A 19,339-nucleotide genomic window follows, 5' to 3' on the forward strand; every position below is an offset into this window, starting at 1 on the left:
TGAGAGATCTCAGCATCTGTAGTGGTCTGGCCAGCTGACATGGCTGAAGCCTCTGAAAGGAATAGAACTGTGGAGCGGTGACCGTTGGCAGGGAGCAGGTATCGGCACACTCAGTTCAGCAGTATTTCAGCTGGACCCTATCCTGTTGTTGCTGTGGATATGCTTTGCAATGGATATAAGAAATGATGGAGGAAGCCTTCATTTCTAGACAGTAAGCATATATTCTCATATGATGTCCTACGATGTTTTCCTCTAACTACATGCATCTAATCATATACTGCCAGCTTTCACCAGTGCCTGTTTTGGCTTGGTATCAAGCAATTTCATGTAGCATTTGGAGGGAATTTGTCTTCCTTTTTTTAAAGGGTTCATCAGTGAGTCTGTTACAAATCTTTGGAGTTCAGTGACTTTTTTTTTTTCATGTAAACAGTGGCACCACTGTCAGACCAGATGTGGCAGGTGGCATTTTAGGTATACAAAAACACTCCACTTCTAGAAGTGCGACTGAAGACAGTCACGCTGCTTGTTTATGTGTAGCCTGGCAGGAGAATCATGTCATTCAGTCTGCAGGTGCTTAATGTTATTTCTTTGTTCTTGTTTTGCTTTGCTATTTGGTTATAAGCAGCTTTGTAGACAAAAGAAATGAATATGAGAATTAGCATGTTTGTTGGACCACATGCTATCATAATTGTGTCCAGAAGAGCCCTGTGGAGTTAGATTGCTTTGAAGTCACTTTTTTTTTTGGGGGGGGGGCTGTGTGTCTATTGTCTAGGTATCTAGAGTGCTGTTTTGAGAACTGCCTTAGCTTACCAGTGAAATTCTCAACGCATTGCTTATTTTGGCCAAGTCTAATTTTGGAAAAGATGGTCTGTGATTTTTTTTTTTTTTTTTAAAGATAAATGAGCTTGGTGGTTGGTGTTCTTTGTACTGAAAAAGGAAGTCAGATGTTACTGTTTAGAAGTGGCTCCTTTCCAAGTTCTGAGTTACAAATACACATCTTATATATGAAAAGGCTCCATGGTAGCGCACACAGGCACATAGCTTGATAAGCTTATGCGGTATTTTTTCTATAGGATTTTTCATCTGCAGTATTTGACGAGTTGAAAATATTAAGCAAGTTGGAAGTGAAGCATAATAGCTTTATCTCCCTCACTGTTGGTTTATCCAGGTGTTTCCTTCTGATGAAGATATTAATTCCCTTTACATGGCATAACTTGTTTCATCCCCTTGAAGTTTAAAACAGCTGAAACAGAGAAACAAAGTACTATATATGCAAGCTGTAATGTAAAAGCCGCAGTACACAAGCAGAGGGCTGATCACCTATATCAGCTGCAGTAGTTCATTTGTTAAGTTTATGGATTTTAATGATATTCAATATGCCTAGAAAAGTTAAATCATTAGTATTAAACCTTGTTGGGTGGGCTTTTTAGTCTTCTCAATAGACATGAGGGAAACGCAGCCCTTGGCTACGCACCCAGTGACTGGAGAACTTCTCCATTCTTCCTGGGGATGCTGAGTAGAGATGGTATGACTTTAACCAAAATGAATTTCAGTTAAGCCAGTTCTGTCCTGGGTAATGATAGTAGACAGATCTTGTGTATACTAGCTGATGAGGAAGCACTGACTGCCTTAAAGGAATGTCCTGTACCAAAATTTGATAAGAATTCAACTGGCATGACGTCATTTTGCTGTCACCTAAATCAAATTTGGTTTCTTCCTCCTACAAAGGAGAGTTGGATATTGTCTGCAAACAATTGCAGCTACAGAAGACAGCTATGTGAGTTTTTTAAAGTGTAATGACTCCAAATGCCAGGCAGTGCTTCTGAATCAGCTGGTAGGAATCTATTGCCATGCAGAAGTGAAATGGGACATCACTGGGCTGAGAATTTTTGGGTGATGAAGACTTTCTTCTGCTGCTTCCCCCACCTTATTTTCTAGACTGTGGTGATGCCTTAATAGTACTTCTAGCTTAATAGGAAGAGAGAAAGTTAAATACACTTGTGAAGGCTAACCTTTACAGGCTTTTTTAAGAAATTGGGGAACCCACATCTGTTCTAATGGCTATACTGGAAACTGCATGATGCATGGATAGTCCAGAGAAGACAGTCTGTTCAAATGTTGGAGTCAAGTGATGTAGATAGCCATGACAGATCTGTCCCCATCTCTGCTTTGCTAGATCAAGCCTGTCTTCAATTTTGCGGGTCATGAAACAATGTCTGGAATTGCAGCAGTGTGGAGGAGGCGGGTTTAAACTGATGCAGTGTGGAAGGTGATTTTTGCCTTCGAAGTTTGAACTGCAGCCTGTATAATGTAAGATGGATACATTCTGCATTGGATTTACTTTTTGCTGTTTGAAGTGAATGGCTGTGTTGTTTTATAGGCAGATTGTTGATGTTCATTTGGAAGTTAGGGCAGTATCTAGGACAGCTGAGAAACTGGAAGCACGTTTTGTTTCCATGCTCTTCTGTTCTTTCTGGAGGAAAAGGTGCTGTCATAAAGTAAGCATATGGCTGTTCTGTAAAATAAGACTGGACTAGGATGAGTTGGGTCAAGATTTTAGCGTGATTTTTAGAATCATAGAATGATTTGGTTTGGAAGGGACTTGTGACTTCCAAGACCTTTGTCTTCCTTTCATTTTCTGTGTACTGTTAAAGCTGAAATGGCAGTTTCTGACCTAGTTTTCATCTAGTTTTAAGCTTCTGATTTTCTGCTGATGTAGTGTGTGCAGGGTGTCTCTTCTGCCAGATGGAAAGCGATGAGTTCTTTCTTGCCTAGCGTTTTGACCTTCTCGTAATTAAAGTAGGGGCTTTGTCACGTTTTCAGTGTTTGACATGGTAGGATGGAAGAAGATAAAATGAAAGTGGCTATTATGACAATAGGAAGAAAAAAAATCTATGGTTATATTTAATTTTTATTTCTTTGCTCATTCCTGCCCAAGCGTAAGCTGTTTGTGACATCCACTTGTTTCTAGGATTGCTGGCTGGGATTCTTGTACTGGTGTTTCCTCAAGACTTATTATTTTTAACCTTGTGACCTTATTTCTGTCTAGAACATCTCTTCAGATAGTGGCTTTCCACTTAGAGGAGGGCCATATTTTTCATTTTATCTTTTAACTTTTTTATTGAGGTAAATATTATTGCTGAAGGCAAGCAGCAGGGAGTCTTTTTCCTCTTATCCACCCTTCATTATTCTACTTGCTCCACACGCCCCCACCTTCTTCTTACCCCCGAAGCAAAAACTTACTTTGCTGAATGATCTGTGTATACTGATCTGTCTTGGAAGGCTGGAGGAAAGGAAAGATAATTCATTAAATTTAGAAATAAAAGGCAGCGGGATGATATAGAGGGTAATTTACTTCTGTGGAATGTAACGATACAATTTAAGGGAGAAAACAGCCTGATGAAAGCAGAATTAGTCTAAGTGAGATGAGACTAAGAGACCACAGTGATCTTTTGATCAAAGCCTTTGAAGAAACTGGCAGTATCTTGAAAATGACGAGAGCTTGGAGGTGAGGTTCAGAAGGAGGCTTAAATAGCAAGGTTAAATTTGGTAAATTCAGTAGGGAGGAGAAGCAGGGTTTTTTTTTTGCTTGTTTGTTTCTTAAGTCATAACTGAAGAAAGACGAAATTCTGTAGGAAATTGTAGATGGTTATGGTCTTGGTATTTTCAATGGAGGAGCTTGACAGAGTGGGAAGAAAAAAGGAAAAATAAATTTATCTATAACTAATATGTGGTCACATATATATATATATATATATATATATATATATATATATATGTATATATTTTCTCTATGAGAAACAGCTGGTGGGCCTTAAAACCTTACAGCTCCTTTGTTGGGAACCAGTGCTCTTTATCCCAGCAGTAGACATGCAAATGAGCTATCCAATGGTTTTTCACCCACATCATTGCCGAATCTTTCAGGTTAGTTTAAACAGGTGCTTATGACATTGGAAGTTAATATATATTACTTTGTCAGTACTTTTCATCTACTTTAGTGCAAGATCAGTTTCTTCAGTGCTTGAGGATAGTAATGCATCGCTGGGGAACAGTAATCTTTTAAACTGGTCATTTCTGCAGTATCTGGCACCTGACCAAGAATTTTTGGACAGCAGTCAGGTGACGAGACCACATTTTCCCCTGTGGTCACAGTCCTTAGAGACCCTGGCCAAAACAACCAGCAGTAGGGTAAAATAGTAGTGTAGCAGAAAAGTGAGTGATTGCAGGATGGGGTAGGTATGTTGATGAAATCTGGGAAGTCAAATCTAAAACCAGACTGGTGGGAAGTAATCTACTGCAAATGCACATTCTAATAGCTAACGTGACAGTGAGGATGTTTTTCTCACACTTCCTCATCTTTCACCTCTTTCATTGTATGTTAATAGTGCTTCAGGGTGCAGTTCTGCTATTTAGCAACACGTTGGAAACCTCAGAAACCTCTGTGTCCTTTTGAGTCTCCTACTAAATTGAGGCACAGCTTTCAGAGGTGTCAGATAAGTTGGGGGGGATGTGGAATATCTCATAGATGATAATAATAATAATAATTAGGATAGTGAGTGAGCAACAAGTGAAACAACTGCAGTATAGTGTGTCAGCTTTGTATCTGTATTGATCTTCCTGCATGAGAAATATCTAAAATAAATAAATAAATAAAAATAAATGTCATATTGGTTTAGGGTTTCACAGAGAAATCGTTCAATAATACCGGGTTTACTTCAGTGAGTTTATTTAGTTTTGGCTAAAAGCAACCTGTTAGAAACATTTTTATGCTACTTTACAAGCTTTTTCAGAGACAGACTTCTTCAGAGTATCTGTCATTTTCATTCATACATTTGAGTAATAATAACCCAAATATAGCTCATTAGAGGTTGTGCCTTAAAAAAGACAAGCAAAACCCACTATTCTCTTCTTATCAAATGTTCCTGTTCATTCTTGATTTGGGGGTCTTGTGGATCTGCAAATACACACTGTTTATTATAAAAATGTTAAATACTGATATCTCAATGTAATTGTTTTAAAGATTTTTACGTACTGTCTTGTCTTGATTTCTGTTACATCACTAACATCTTGCTGCTTTAAGTGATTTTTGTTTTCTTTCTGACTGAAAAATGCAGTTAAGCTAACGGAATTTGAGTTTGCCAGAAAAGGGAAATGTTTAAACTCTGTGTGTAACAAATGATACTCTGACTGCATTTAAAGGCAAAACAGCACTGTCACTAAATTAAGTTTTCTGTAAACCTTAGGATGGAATCTGGATACTTGTACTAAACGCACTTTTTCCAATACATCTTTTTTTGAAGTACACATTTAATAAATCCTATGCTGAGAAGTGTTAAGTACTAAGTACTGTTTTGCAAATTGCAGAATGACTAAGATGTTTCACCCTTTACTTCTTTGCAAATGCATGCTAACTGTTTTTCAGGATTTAAATATGGAGAGACTGAGCAGCGTGAGCTTGGGAAGTAGGTAAATGTGGAGTTTGTGGGTACTAGCTCAGGTGGTTACATACTGTGTAGGATCAGTTTATTTGTCCTCTTCAGACATGATGAACTCTTGTGGATAGATCTTTGAAAATAACCCACTATATGCAAGGTATATGAGACGTATGCCACAAATCATTAAAGGAAGTGCAACAAAAGCTATGAATCTTTTTGACACTGATGTTAGTAACTGCTAGTAGTAATTATACTTGCAAAGTATTTTCCTGTGAAGAAGTTTCTGAGTTTTAAGAGGTAATTGCAGACAGTGAAAATGTGGAGGAACTTTTTCTGTCTTTTTGCTTTTCAAGGGGTATATTGCCTAGGTTGTGAAGTATGTAATTTATAAAAGATTAGGAATGAAGTTAACAGTATCCATCAACTCCTTACATAACTTAGCATTTCTATTTTATACACCTGATCATGTTTTGGAATCCCTCATTTAGGAAAAAAAAATGATTATGCAAGTTCTTAAATCAAAGGACTTTCTACCCCTTCCCTTCATGCTCTGAGTATGAGGCAATTGCATGAAGTATCTTGTGTATCCCAAAGATGCACGGTGGGATTGGGGGTGGAGGGCAGTACCCGTTTTAATACATTCAACATGAGCTCAGGTGGGAGATCCATTTTTTTAAGCAGCTAATATTATTTTTGATTGCATAAGTAAAAGAGTGTTGGGGTATCTTCCTACTTACGTGATATTACTAGTAGCATCTCTTGGATAATGAGTCCACTTCTGGTATTTCTTTATAGGAGACCTTCAAGAAGGAGTGAGGGCCGTGCATTTTCATGTTAAAAGTGCACTGAAGCCTCACCTGATCACCTAACTCATCAGGAGGTTTAGTTGACTTCTGTTAATAAGCTCCTGCTTGGGAAGGTTCTGACAATCAAAGTCACTTTTCAAACCAGCAGGCAAAAGGGTTGTGAGATCTAACAGTCAGGAGTCACACAAGGCATACTTACAAATAGGACGGTGCTTACCCAGCGGGGGGGAGCGTAACAAGTGGCCTGGAGGTTGTGAATGAAGTCTTTGTCATACACAAGCATGTGCGGGAGTCCCTTTTTCAAGATTCTGTAGTCTTTTTGTGCAGGAGGACAAACTTCAACTGTTAGATAAATGAGCTAGTGACAGATGTAAATTATTTGCCCCTTACCTAAATGCTAACAGTATGTGAAGTTAGTCAAAGTAAAGACATAACAAATGTGATGAAAAGAGTGATGTCTATTAGTAGAAAAGGTCGCTTCAACTGCACGTGTTGGATTTAGAGCAACTGTATGCCATGGCAGTTGTGCAGCTCAATGGAAGCAGTGGCCTTGATGCATGATGTGACGTAAACCTTGAGAGGGTTAATCCATGCAGATTTCTTTCATGTGGCGATTATGTCGTTTGCTAGGAGACAACACCAGAAGTAGCCAGGTATTAAAGCTAGTTTGATATGGATAAGCAAGATGCAGTTGCAATGATTTCTAAACCTAGCTAGTTGTCTGTTTCTCCAGGTGGGAGAAGGGTTATTTAGTGTTTCTGTACCTATTCTTAATTAGGAGTAACGATTGCTCTACATAAAACTTCAAATAAGTGGTAATATTAAAATCACAAATAAGCTGTTTGTATTTTTAATACACATTAAACATATGCTTTTTTTTCCATTTTCTTGTTCATATTTTCACTTTTGTCTTTCTTTTTTGATTAAGAGTATATTAGCAAGGGAGGAAAATTTGCTGGAAATGTTCGTTTTTTTTTTTTTTGTTTGCTTGTTAGACTATAGGAGGAACACATGTATACATCTTTATTCAAGAGAGAGGATATTAAATAACTTACTATTTTGGAGAAAAACTAAAGCTTTAAAGCTCCTGGCCATCTTTGTGGAAAGGGTGGTATCTAAGTGAAGGTTTTCGTGAAATGGTTTCAAGGGTCTCTGCTTTCTTATTATTATAGTGACAAGTATTTCTAACGCTCCTAGGGATCAGATGAATTGGAGAAGACCAAACAAGCAGGGAGAACGATATACCTGAAATTACAGATCATAGTTTAAAAGAGTTTCTAGAGCTACTGGTTATCTAGATCTTTTTGATGTTGGGCCATTTTCCCCAATGTAAAGTAAATGCTGTCACTTATGGCTTCTGTGAGGACATCGGTGGAGAAGGGAGTGGAAGGAAACGTTTGTTTAAATATAATAAATCTGTCCTTCCTTTAAAAGGATGGATAAGGGAAAAAACGGTCAATACAATTGACTGTTGGTATGAGGTGTTTTTTTTTTTTTTTTTTCCTCTGGTTTCTTTGATTTTTTTTCTTGTTGATTTATAGACCTGTCCTTAGTGATCTTCTCACTGGCTAAGTATCACCTGCTAAACTGCCAGCTTTCTTCTTAACTGCAGCTCTTTTCAGCCCTGTGTCAGAGCAGCATCAAGGCTTTAAGCACAATAGTGTGGGTTTTTTTGTTTGTTTGCTTGTTTGTTTTTTCCCCACAAATAGAGAGCTCTGATCTTTTCTTCTTCTGACCTGGATGCCATGTTTTTCTTCTTTGAAAAGTGCAGTGTACAGGGTGCACTTTGTGAGAGTTCTCCCCAGGCTTCTATTAAAAACAAAATATAGGACATATGAAATAGAAAATGAAATGACGAGGCCTGCATTTTGAATTATATCAGTTTGGGCTTCCAAATTACTTGCTACAAAAGTTTCTGAGATTCCCTCATACTTGCTTGTTACCTTTTAAAATTCAAGTCTGTAACTTAGAATGCTTATCTGTTCTGCGGTTATCCATGTTGATCCATCAGGATCCACTTGATGACTCCTTTATAAAAGCTCACTTAAAATAACTCATTTGATACTCAGCTAAGAAAGGCTATAAGCCTTACTGGAGAACTGCTAGGCTTTCATTAAGTAGTTTGCTTATGCTCGTCAGCTCTTTGGGTTATTTAAAAGGAATTATATGTTTATTGGAAAAACATGTTGGATTCAACTGGTTGCTAACAGTGTGTTGAAGTGGTCTTGGGAATCCCCGAATACTGAACTAAGTCTGGATGTAATACCGAAAATACTAAAGTCAACCACAAAATATAGTTCTTTTGTAGTTAGAACTCTCAGGCAGGGACTACACTGTTACAGCTTGGGACAAGTTTTCTTTATCACCTAGGATCCACTGTCACGCCTGAAAAACCTGATTTATTTCACTGTAAAAGCAAAGATGAATTACAGCTATAAATCAATAGCTCCATAGCTGTCTATATTTACTGCTTTACCAGCTTAGAAAAATATACAGAGTAGCACATTATCTGCTAGCAAAAAAAAACATTTTTCCTCCAGTTCTTACTAGACTTTATGATTATAGTAAGAGTAGGGGAGGGGTCTCTGGTAATCTGCATGGAATAATTGGTTTGTATAGCTTCTTTACAAAAGGAACCCAAAGAACATTTTGTTAGATTTGAAGCCAGACAGAATTCTAAATGCCAATTAAACTATGTTAACAAATAAAACTAGCTTCAGTTTCACGTGAAAGTTGCCCTTAGGAGACAAGGTCATACGTGATGCATGATGAACAAAGACATGAAAGTTTCACCTTTTTTTTAGCCTTCATTGGTGAGCGTAGACAACTGCAGATAGATGAGAATTGAAAGAAACTGAGATGGAAGTACTGAGCATTCTGCATAGGAATGATGGAAGCAGTATACACTGTGCTGTGTTCATACTGTAATGATAGAAGAAAAGGAGAAAGAGGTTTGAAACTCATGTAAGCAGTATTTTTGCTTATTTGTCAGTTAAAAGGAGAAAGGGAAGAATGTGGGAGACATTTAGTTGCTGTTGGGTTTGATATGGTGATGAAATGGGTTTTTAGGGCTGTCTCACAGTTCTTCAACTAATATTCTTCTTAAGAGCTGCTTTGATTATCCTTCTCTAGAAAAAAAAAAAAGACTTAGCATACTGTTATTTCAAACATAAAGTGCTATGCAGCAGATTTTTTTTTTCCCACTAGGTTATATTCAGTCAACCCACAAGTTAGAAAGTATATTTTTAAAAGGCAACTCACTGACAGCACACATTAATTTTTAGGCAAGTGGACAGTGTGTTGTCTTGCAATAAAGCATCTATGGATCCGTAATTTCAGTTTTCCTGTCACACAAGGAACACTTGTACTAATGTTAATGACGTTAATAGGTCTTGCCAGCCTCTACAGATGAGCTGTATGCTATATCGGATTTTAGAAGCCATGAGCTTGCCCAGGTTACATGTTTTTTTTTTAATTACCTATATATATACAACAAGTTTAGCCAGTTTATGCTGCCAAATTAAACATTCTCTTCCAGTTCTACAGTCTAAACCATTAAACCAGGATATAAGCACTTAGAGCTTAACAGTTTTTCAAATTGTTTTTAACTTCATTTATTTTATCATACAACTTAAAGGAATTTAAGATGATACAGCATCACAGGACAAGACAGTGATGCTTGTATTAGAAGTTCTATATTTGAAATCCAGGAGGTGTGGAAGCCTGTAAAGAAAAATAGCTTTATTTTTGCTTAAGATTATGCACAGTGTTCAGACAATCTATTCTGATGTTCGTGATAGGCAACATTTTGCTCAGAAGTGAACATGAAAATGAATTGCTTTCCAGCTGACAGGTAGGAAGGCAACAAAATTAAGGTCCTCCCTTTCCTTGCAGAGAGCCAGTTCTGTGTAGAAATCTAATATGTCTGCAGAAATTGTTTATTATATCGTTAGTACGGGATGAGTGTATTTCCTTCATTGTGAATCTAGGCCAAAATCAGTTCTTTTTTTTTTTTAAATTATTATTACTCTTCCACCTTCTCTCTTCCCCCCCCCACCCCCAAGTCATTAACTTTCTCACCTAAACTATGAACTGCTGGGATTTGCTAGGTTTTAGTATTTCTGTTTTAAATCTGTTGTGGGAGCTCTATAATGGGAATCAGCTGGAATATTTGGCTCACCAGTGAGCTGACTTAAGAAAACACCTATGGTCTCAAGGAAGTGAGACTAATATAATTAGAAAAAAACAGGTGATCACTAGCCACAGTCAGTAAAGCAGACAAGAGTTTGATGCTTTCACATCATTTGTCCATTGGATTCCTCTTTGTGCCCAATATTATTCCCACTGACTTTTTTTTTAAGGTCACATTTCTTCTGTCTTTGAGCTGCTTCTGGAGGCTTCTTTTAGCACTGAACCTGTTTACAATTCTGTAAAAGTTGTTATATTATTACCTTTTTTTTGGAGGCTCAGCTCTGTGAAACCAAACTTATTTACCCTCTCGTATCCTTTGTATTCTTTGGTTCTGGTTGCATTACAGTACTGAGTTGTATCACTTCTTTGCTGTGGGGGGAGCGCATCCAGTGTTCTCTTTAAGGCAGAACTAGATTAGATATGCTCTTTGAGCTTTAGCAAGATATCAGGAAAACTATTTCTGTGTTCATAAGATGATACTAGCCGAATTTTAGTAAAATCTGTTGTTCTGCGAGATTTATGATGTTTTAAAGTGTTTGTATGTAAAATTTGTCATATAACATACCAGCAATATGTAACACTGAACAATTTTAGAAGAAACATGAAACTTTCAAAGCCAGGCATAGGTTAGAGAATAACAAATTAAAATGTCTCCGCAGATCTAGGTAGACTTCCCACTCTTCTACATCTGCGTTATGTTTCAGCCCTGAATTATATGACTGAACACTGTTATCTTCACTAAACGCTCTAACTATATCTGCAAACACCTGCTTACAGGTTGTAAAGATTTTTTTTTTTTTAAATTAAAAGCTAGAATACTCTTGAGTATAATTACCTCAATTGTGACCTAATATAATGAGCTGGGAAAATTTTCATTTTAAGGAGCTGTCCAATTACATGTAGAAATGAGTTCCAAAGAACTTATGACCTTCAAACTGTAATAGTAAGGTCAAATTTATATATCTGGGTTTCTGGAACAAATGACCAGTGTCTGAACATTAAGCACAGACTCTGTGTTTGTTCCAAACTCACACACGTAGCGGTATCTTAAGTCGTGTGGTGTGAAGTGGCTGGAAGGATTCAAGAAGAGCCAGAACAATTTACCTCTTTTTTTTTTTTTTTTTTTTAAAGAGTTTTGTGCTAAAATTTGCAAGATCCTTTCTGAAATGGTGTTCAAGATCATGGAGAGGAGAACAATGGAGTTGGAATCTACTTTTTGTCAGAGGAAATATCAACAATATTCAGTTTGGCTGATAGGTATGAAATGTATAACACAGCTGTCCTCTACAGTACTGTGCTTTACCCAGTTGTGTGAAAACATCAGAGAAGACGCGTCTGTGTGCAAATAACATTCACTACAGCATTTTCAGTCTGTCATTTTGTAGATATAATGCATAGCTTTCCTGGGTCCCAGTCAGTGTGCTGTAGATGAAAAAGGGCATTATTTTCTTTGTAGGCATCCTTTGGAATATTTGAATGAATAGGACACAATTACATAATTAAAGATTTTAGCACAGTTTATGTACAAAAGAACAAATTTGGATTGTACAGTCCAGCTTTTAAATTTCTAATTTCCTAACTTTTTAATGCTTGCCGTCATAGTTTTGGCATTGTTAATGTATGTAAGGGCCTTTTGTTTAGTCTGCAAGTTTGAATCTGGTGCTGTTTAAAAAAGATAAGCAAAGAAAAATGTGGTTTGAAATACTAATAAAGATAAGTGTTTCATACAGATACTGGGAAGTTAGCTCTGTAATATTAAAGAACAACTGTAATAATTCAAACATGCTTTTATACATAGTTCTCAATGCAAAATAATTCTTCTTTCTCCCTCATACCTATTTCAAGCTAGGGGAGATGTTCTTAGGTGCTTGATTTTTAAGAGCTATTTTAGGACTTGTTGGTTTTCCACAAATATAAAATGTTTATTTGACTCTTTAAAAACAAACAACAAAAAACAAGCTCTATTTAACCAAAATAATATTATATTCTTCCTCATTCAGTATATTTCTGTAAGGGATCCCAACTTAAAACATTCAATCTAGCACAGGACATTGGTTACTTAAAGCAAGGCTACTTAAAGCTTCAGAGTTTGAACCATTTTCAGTATTAAAAAAAAATGCCATTTCACAGAATCATCTAGGTTGGAAGAGACCTCCAAGATCACCCAGTCCAACCTCTGACCTAACACTAACAAGTCCTCCACTAAACCATATCACTAAGCTCTGCATCTAAACGTCTTTTAAAGACCTCCAGGGATGGTGACTCAACCACTTCCCTGGGCAGCCTATTCCAATGCCTGACAACCCTTTCAGTAATTTTTCCTTCTTATCTATAGTTCCTTGACTAAGTGTTTGCTAACCAGTTATGGCATTCTAGTGCCCATGTTTATTTCGGGGCTCTTGACTTGCCTCTGACAGCACAGAGCAGAGGTGTGGGAGGCACTTTGGAAAGGGCGCTGGGCTGGCCCTTAAGGGTCTCATCCATCTGGAAGATTTCTGTCATTAATCTACTTTTCATAGAGCTGGAATGAAGATGAGCTTTAAAGCTTACCAACTCTTTTTCATGCCTAAAGCATAAGCTTGTGAGGCTTACAGCTTGTCTTGCCATTTTTGTTTTGTTTTTGTCCCTGTGCCCAACACTGGGGTCAGGCAGATGAGCACATTAACTGGTACAGATTTTTTATCCTCAGCCCAACACTTCTTACTCAAGCACCACAGCTGAATGTCTTTTCTTGCAGATGTCTGTCTGAGCTGTTTCAGAGATAAGTATTCTACTCTTTCCTTATGGGCATGCTCTCTTCCTGTCCTTCTCCATCCTTACTGGTCTATCCAGAGTAGATCTGAAGTATAGGCTGTTCCCTTCTGTGTAACAGTCTTGAAATACCTAGCAGGCTAATGTAATTACGTCTCACCGAATTGTCTGTTCTCTACAGTAAGCAACCTGTTACCTGAGTTTGGGCGCTGGCACTCCAGGCCTCTCAGTGCCCTGTACCAGTCCTAGGCCTGAGCTCTGAGCACGGTGGAGCGAGGGCTCCTTCAGAGGCATGGTAGCACCCTGTGGCGAGGGATGGTGGCTTTGGTTGTTTGGAAGGCAGCGCTGCTCCTTGTACGACTTAGTAAGTGGCTTGTTGTCTGTATCATCTGGCTGTTTCTAGCTGATCATGTCTGAGTCTCTCAGAAAATTCAAAGGAAATTTTTCCTTCTGTATAACAGTGGACCTGAGGACATTATTTGTTGTACATTCATGTTGCATATCATGTGCTAAACTGAGATAGCTTTGCAGTTTTTCAATGGAGAGAAAAAAATAAATAACCTAGAATTTATAGATGCTTTAGAAAGGTTTCTGAGAAAGAACTCTTCCCGTTCCTTGCATTGTTTTCCCTGTAATGGAAGATAGTTACCCGAAACATCTAAACGGTCTTCCAATTTTATAACCTAGATATATTTTTCTTATACTTGTAGTTCTCTGAAACCTGCAACTGCTGCTTGCTTGAAGTTGACTGTTAAATTTGAGACTTTGAGCGCAGATTGGGAGACAGAAATGCATGTGCTCACAGGCATGAATATGTGGACGCATATGTCTGTACATAGCCGTGATATGGACTGCAGTGATTTAATTTGCTGTGCTGTTCTTGTGTTGGTCGAGAGTGTGTTGTATAGGTGAAAAACATTAGTGTGGTGATACCATGTCCCATTGTCCGCTATCAGTTCTGTACTTCCACAGTTCGGAGTCTCCAGCTCATCCAGCCACCTCGCCAGTTCCTTCAGCTGCGCTGATGAGCTCAAGTCAGGAGTTGGGCTTTTACTCTTTTCTGGTTTTGACAGAGTGTCTTACAGTAACTTACGCAGGTTTAGCCTTATAACCTTAATTACACATGGAATGTGGAGAATGCTGTATTATTTTTCTTTATAAAAAGGCAGCGAACTCTAATTACTTAGTTCAAGTATTAAAAATTCTTTCTGCTTTAGGACTTTGCTTAACCAAGCTACATTGAGCTAAAAATAAAGCCTGCCAATAAGTTTCTTCTAATTACCTCACTGTTTTATTTATACTGATCCTACCTTTGTTTTGTTTGGTTTTATTTGAGTGGCCATTATTAATGTTGCATTTAATTGTGTTTCTCTTTGTTATCCTTTAGGAACAACATTTAAAATGTTAAAGGCAGTTTTAAAAAAGAGCCGAGAGGGTGGAAAAGGGAACAAGAAAGAATCAGGTATGAGTATTAATAAAATATTTTATAATGTAGATGAGTTGTGCATTATAAGTTCAGCAATTAAATTTATTCTGTTGCAGCAGTGATGCCCAGTCTTCAGGGCAGAGGGTGACCAATATTGCTTACACTAAGTGTGGGGAGGTGTGTGTGCCATAGGCCCTCTACTTTCACTAGAGTCTTTACATGCAGAGCACTCATTTTGTGCGTAAGTAGGAGGTCTGAAGCTTCCTGGAAGTGCGTATCCAGTGCACTCATTCTGGAGCTGCTGCCAGGAAGGAGGGCAGGTGAGAGCAGCTTGCTCACTTTTCTTATCATAGAAATACCGCGAGCAGGATGCATGTATTGTCCTGTCAGCTTTAACATGGTCCAAGGTCAGAGGTTCAGAACCATGAACTATAAAAATCTATTTTAAACTACTTTTTCAACTATGTTATAGCAAAAGGTTTATTATGTGTTACAGGAGATATGTATGTATTGTTAGTCATGTATTTAGGAAAAAATATATTGAAATTAAGTGAAAATTTTTAAAGTTGGTTATCAAGCTTCCATCAAGTTCTGATTTTTCTTTTAACCGCAGAGGTTTTTGAAAGTAAAATTAATCATTAACAATTTTTAATTAATAGCAGAATAAGTTTTATTTTCTATTAATCTTAAGTTTAGTAGGCTACTACCTAACTGTATTGTATTTAAGGGAGAAAGTAATTAAGAACGCTAATTCCTGTTTTCATGGGCAGACAAGGACCAGCAATGCTCTTTGAGAATAAGTAATAGTCAAAGAAATGCAGGTGTTGGTGGCTGAGTATTAAACCTGCCTGCTTTGTGCAGGGTATGCTGAAGCCTATGTGAAGCTCTAGTGCCTAGAAACTTAAAGGATCTCTATGACAGTTACCTTTTCCCTCACAGTTCTATCTTTAACTGGGAACTATTAATGTAGATTAATATGTCTGATTTTCTGTTTTTTTTCTAAATTATCTGTAAGAGTGAGTTTATGCTTTTTGGCAACACAAATTTGTTACTCCCAGAATAATAATAATAATAAAAAAAGAAGTAAAAGATTAAAAAAATAGTCCTTTAATGCACTAAATAAGTACTGTGCACTACAGTACATAGACTACCACATTCAAACTGTCAAAACCTTTAAAACAATGTAATCACTACATTTGCATTGAAAAGGAAGTTTAATATGTATCTTGCCATGCTACTTTTAAAACTGTACTGAGTCAAAGTCCTACAAGGAAGGTTTTTTAAGTGTTTTGCAAAAAGCAGTTCTGTGTTCAACTGGCAGGTAACTCAGAAAATTCTTGTGGTATTCTGAAGTTTACACTTCACCACATCATCTTTCGAAGTGACTGAATGATGAGAACTGTTCTAGAAAGAAAAAACCCTGAAACTAGAACAAAAATGCACAGAAGTGATCTCAGAGCAAGATGAAAGGCATCCTGTTAATATTGTATGTACCACTAACTTGAAGTTAACAGCTGGAATTGTTTAAACATAGTAGGCTAAAGATTTCACTAGTGAGGCTTTCCTTGGTACATTTTTCTTTAAAATACTAAATGGAAATTGCTTTAACCTCAAAAGGAAAATTAGCTTGTTTGGAACGGAGCTTGGACCACACTTTAATCAAAGTCTGAAGCTTGAAAAGCCTTTCTCCTCTAGGTCAGATCTGTATTTTCTGTTTTGGGATCTGGTCACATCTATCTAGAGTAACATCTGCAAAAGAAAGGGTTTCCTCACTTTGTTTTAAAAAAAAATACAGTATTGCTATATCCCTGAATGGAAGGGGTGTTAGGGTATATAATTTTTACTGTTTCTTTTTTTTTGTTTTTCTTTGCTTTAAAAGCAAAAATATAAAGTTTCATGTATAAATTGAACGATGTGGAAATGAAATACTAGGAAAAATCGGTGAATAATTCCTGGCTGGTGAATGCTAGAGTAAGTAGGAGTGCAGGAGCTGCTTTTAAAAATGAAGTAATTAATTTATGCAGTGGTTTCCAGAGGTTTGGGCATATTTTGTATTTGAAGATATTTAGAAAAGTTTGGGGAAAAAAAAAAGGTGTGCATTCTGTTCTGTGTTACATCCACTGCTTCTTGTGAAGCTGTGTTCAGTTTCATAGTTCTGTCTGTTTTATTTCAAATGACTTTCCAATTCTTTCAACTCTAAGACATTTCTGAGTTTATTTTGGGGAAGGTATGAAGCAAGGCAAAGAACATTGATCAGCCTGTAGAACTTATTTTTTTGCTCACTCCTCTCCATGACCCCTAAAATCCAGACAGGGAGAAACAGAAATTGTTTGAATTGCAAAGTTGTCCCATTTCATGGCCCTTCACATTCTTGATGACATCTTTTTAGAATTTATTAACTCTTCAAAGAACTATGAAGAGACTGAAAAGGTATGCTAATGATGGAAGTTGACTTGAGAGTTAATGTGGAAACATCCATCCTTTCAGCCACCACATGTGAGGGTAGTGCAATAGTATATTTAGATTTTTCTTTGAACTTCATGGTTGCATAAGTTTGATTTTTTTATGTTGATGAAGTTTTGAAAAAGTTTTCAAGTATTTCAAAGCTTTGGAATGTAGCAGGAAGTAGATGAGACAGAAAAGTTCAGTAGTGTCAAACTGAATCTGGTTAGGAAGACTTCTGTGACCTTCTTTGAGTATAACTTGTTTAGGAATAATAGCTAACAGCTAAAAAGGTAGTAAAATGTTAGGTTGCCACAGCTGTGTCACATTTGGCTGTATGAACAAGCTTGCAAGCTTCTGCTGAGGTGCACAGGTAAATCTATCTTTTTTTGCATCCTACTAGAAAGAGGTGAAACATTGACGTACAGAATTGCAGGGGAGGAGCTGTAACTTCTGAGAGCTTTGTCTTGACTATTCATAATTGTCTTGTTTTAACTGAAGTCAAAAGTGGAAGAGGTTGAGGCTAAACTGCAATAGGTGATTCTTAAATAGAAGTAACCCCTGTTGTCCCACAGTTTTACTTGTGTATAAAAAAAAATTGGCCTGAAGTGGGCATAACTTAAAGCTGAGTTGGACGACTCCCGTTTTACTGAACATAACTTAATGTTTGTGTGTTAACTATATCTTACTGGTTTTGTATCTGTTAGCCCTGAAGAACCACTGCAAGTAGGAAAGAGGAGAATGTACCTGAATTGAAGGCACAACTGTAGTATGAAACAGTCTGGGAAGGGGTTAAAAAATGGAAAGAAATTAAGACTGTCAGTGCAGAAATAGCCTGTGTGGATTTTAATGTTGAAATTGGCTCTTTTGCCCTGACATAAGGTCTTAAGAGCTGAAGATGTGCATAACATTTTTGAACCCTAACTGCTAAGTATATTTCAAATTTTAATAACTTCTTCAATTCAGGGTTATACTGAAAAGGAGGGTCACAAGAATGAGAGCTGATGCTTTTAGGAGAGAGGCTACCTTATGTGTATACTAAAGACTACTAGAGGGCTCTTATATACACATTACCTTCTGCTTTAATCAGGTGGGAGTCGGTGTTGTGGGAATGTCACTTGTGAATGGAGAAATGGTGCCTGGTGCTACTCCAATAGCAGCACACTAGCAGTATGTAGTAGGGCTTGGATTTTGTAATCACTTCCATTACAATTCTTCTCTCCTACAATTGTTAGGTTACTATGGGTTTATCTAGATGTGTCTGGGAGGCATTGATAAGTAAGTGAGTATTGTAGGATTAGGTAAAATCTGAGTGAAGCAAAACTTGTGTGTGTGTAAATGTGCATGTATTTACGTACAGCATGAGTGTGGTATGTGTACATGTACATGAAAGAGACCAGCGTTGACAGCACTTTCCATAACAAAACTTAGTGAACTGATTTCTAATTGTGAATTCAAAGACAAGGTAGTTGGTATCATATTTAGGTAAACTGATGTGCCAAGGAAGCAAACTTTTTAACAAAGCAATTTTTTTGATCTGGGCATCCAACTTCTGCACTTAGATTTTCCTTTGTTTTCTGCAGTAGAATTTTCTGTCTGAATACCCATTCAGACAGTCATTTCTATGCAATGGAAGTTGATTTCAGCGTTGTCTTGTACTCCTTCCTTCCATTAAAATGATGTACATACTTGGTAAAGCACAAACTTGGGGTAGGGGAAACCACATAATCTACACCCTTCACATGAAACTAACAGAAAACTATTTTATGATTGTAGGGAATCAAACAGAAAAAGGGTGAGTGTATTAAAGTGAGTCCAGAGGAGGACCACAAAGATGATCAAGGGGCTGGAGCACCTCTCCTACAAAGACAAGCTGAGAGAGTTGGGGTTCTTCAGCCTGAAGAAAAGAAGGCTGTGGGGAGACCTTGTAGTGGCCCTCCAGTACCTAAAAGGTGCCTACAGGAAAGCTGGGGAGGGATTCTTTGTCAGGGAATGTAGTGATAGGACAAGGGGAATGGCATTGAACTAAAAGACGGAGATGTTCTGGAGAACAAGTCTTACGAGGAGCGGCTGAGGGAGCTGGGATTGTTCAGCCTGGAGAAGAGGAGGCTCAGGGGCGACCTTATCGCACTCTACAGGTACCGTAAAGGAGGCTGTAGCAAGGTGGGGATTGGTCTATTCTCCCATGTGCCCGCTGACAGGACGAGGGGAAATGGGCTAAAGTTGCACCAGGGGAGGTTTAGGTTGGATATTAGGAAGAACTTCTTTACTGAAAGGGTTGTTAGGCA

At 37.6% G+C, this 19,339-nt stretch overlaps 1 protein-coding gene across 13 annotated transcripts in view; it reads left to right on the forward strand.

Moving 5' to 3' along the window:
- The window catches only part of TANC1 (tetratricopeptide repeat, ankyrin repeat and coiled-coil containing 1), a 97,587-nt gene that overhangs the window by 10,108 nt on the left and 68,140 nt on the right, over positions 1-19,339 (forward strand). For 5 of the 13 annotated variants that reach the window (XM_035566023.2, XM_035566026.2, XM_050711466.1 and 2 more), the window contains one exon: positions 14,571-14,645. The exons of 3 other annotated variants lie outside the window; for them this stretch is intronic. In XM_035566023.2, the coding sequence (XP_035421916.1) occupies positions 14,585-14,645 (61 nt within the window). In that variant the 5' untranslated portion in view covers positions 14,571-14,584. Of the gene's footprint in view, positions 1-11,563; positions 11,690-13,364; positions 13,548-14,570; positions 14,646-19,339 lie in introns of those variants that run through there. 5 more of the 13 variants (XM_035566018.2, XM_050711461.1, XM_035566019.2 and 2 more) reach the window with 2 other exon arrangements.

Source organism: Cygnus atratus, chromosome 6, assembly GCF_013377495.2.
Source record: "Cygnus atratus isolate AKBS03 ecotype Queensland, Australia chromosome 6, CAtr_DNAZoo_HiC_assembly, whole genome shotgun sequence".
NCBI classification, from domain to species: domain Eukaryota; kingdom Metazoa; phylum Chordata; class Aves; order Anseriformes; family Anatidae; genus Cygnus; species Cygnus atratus.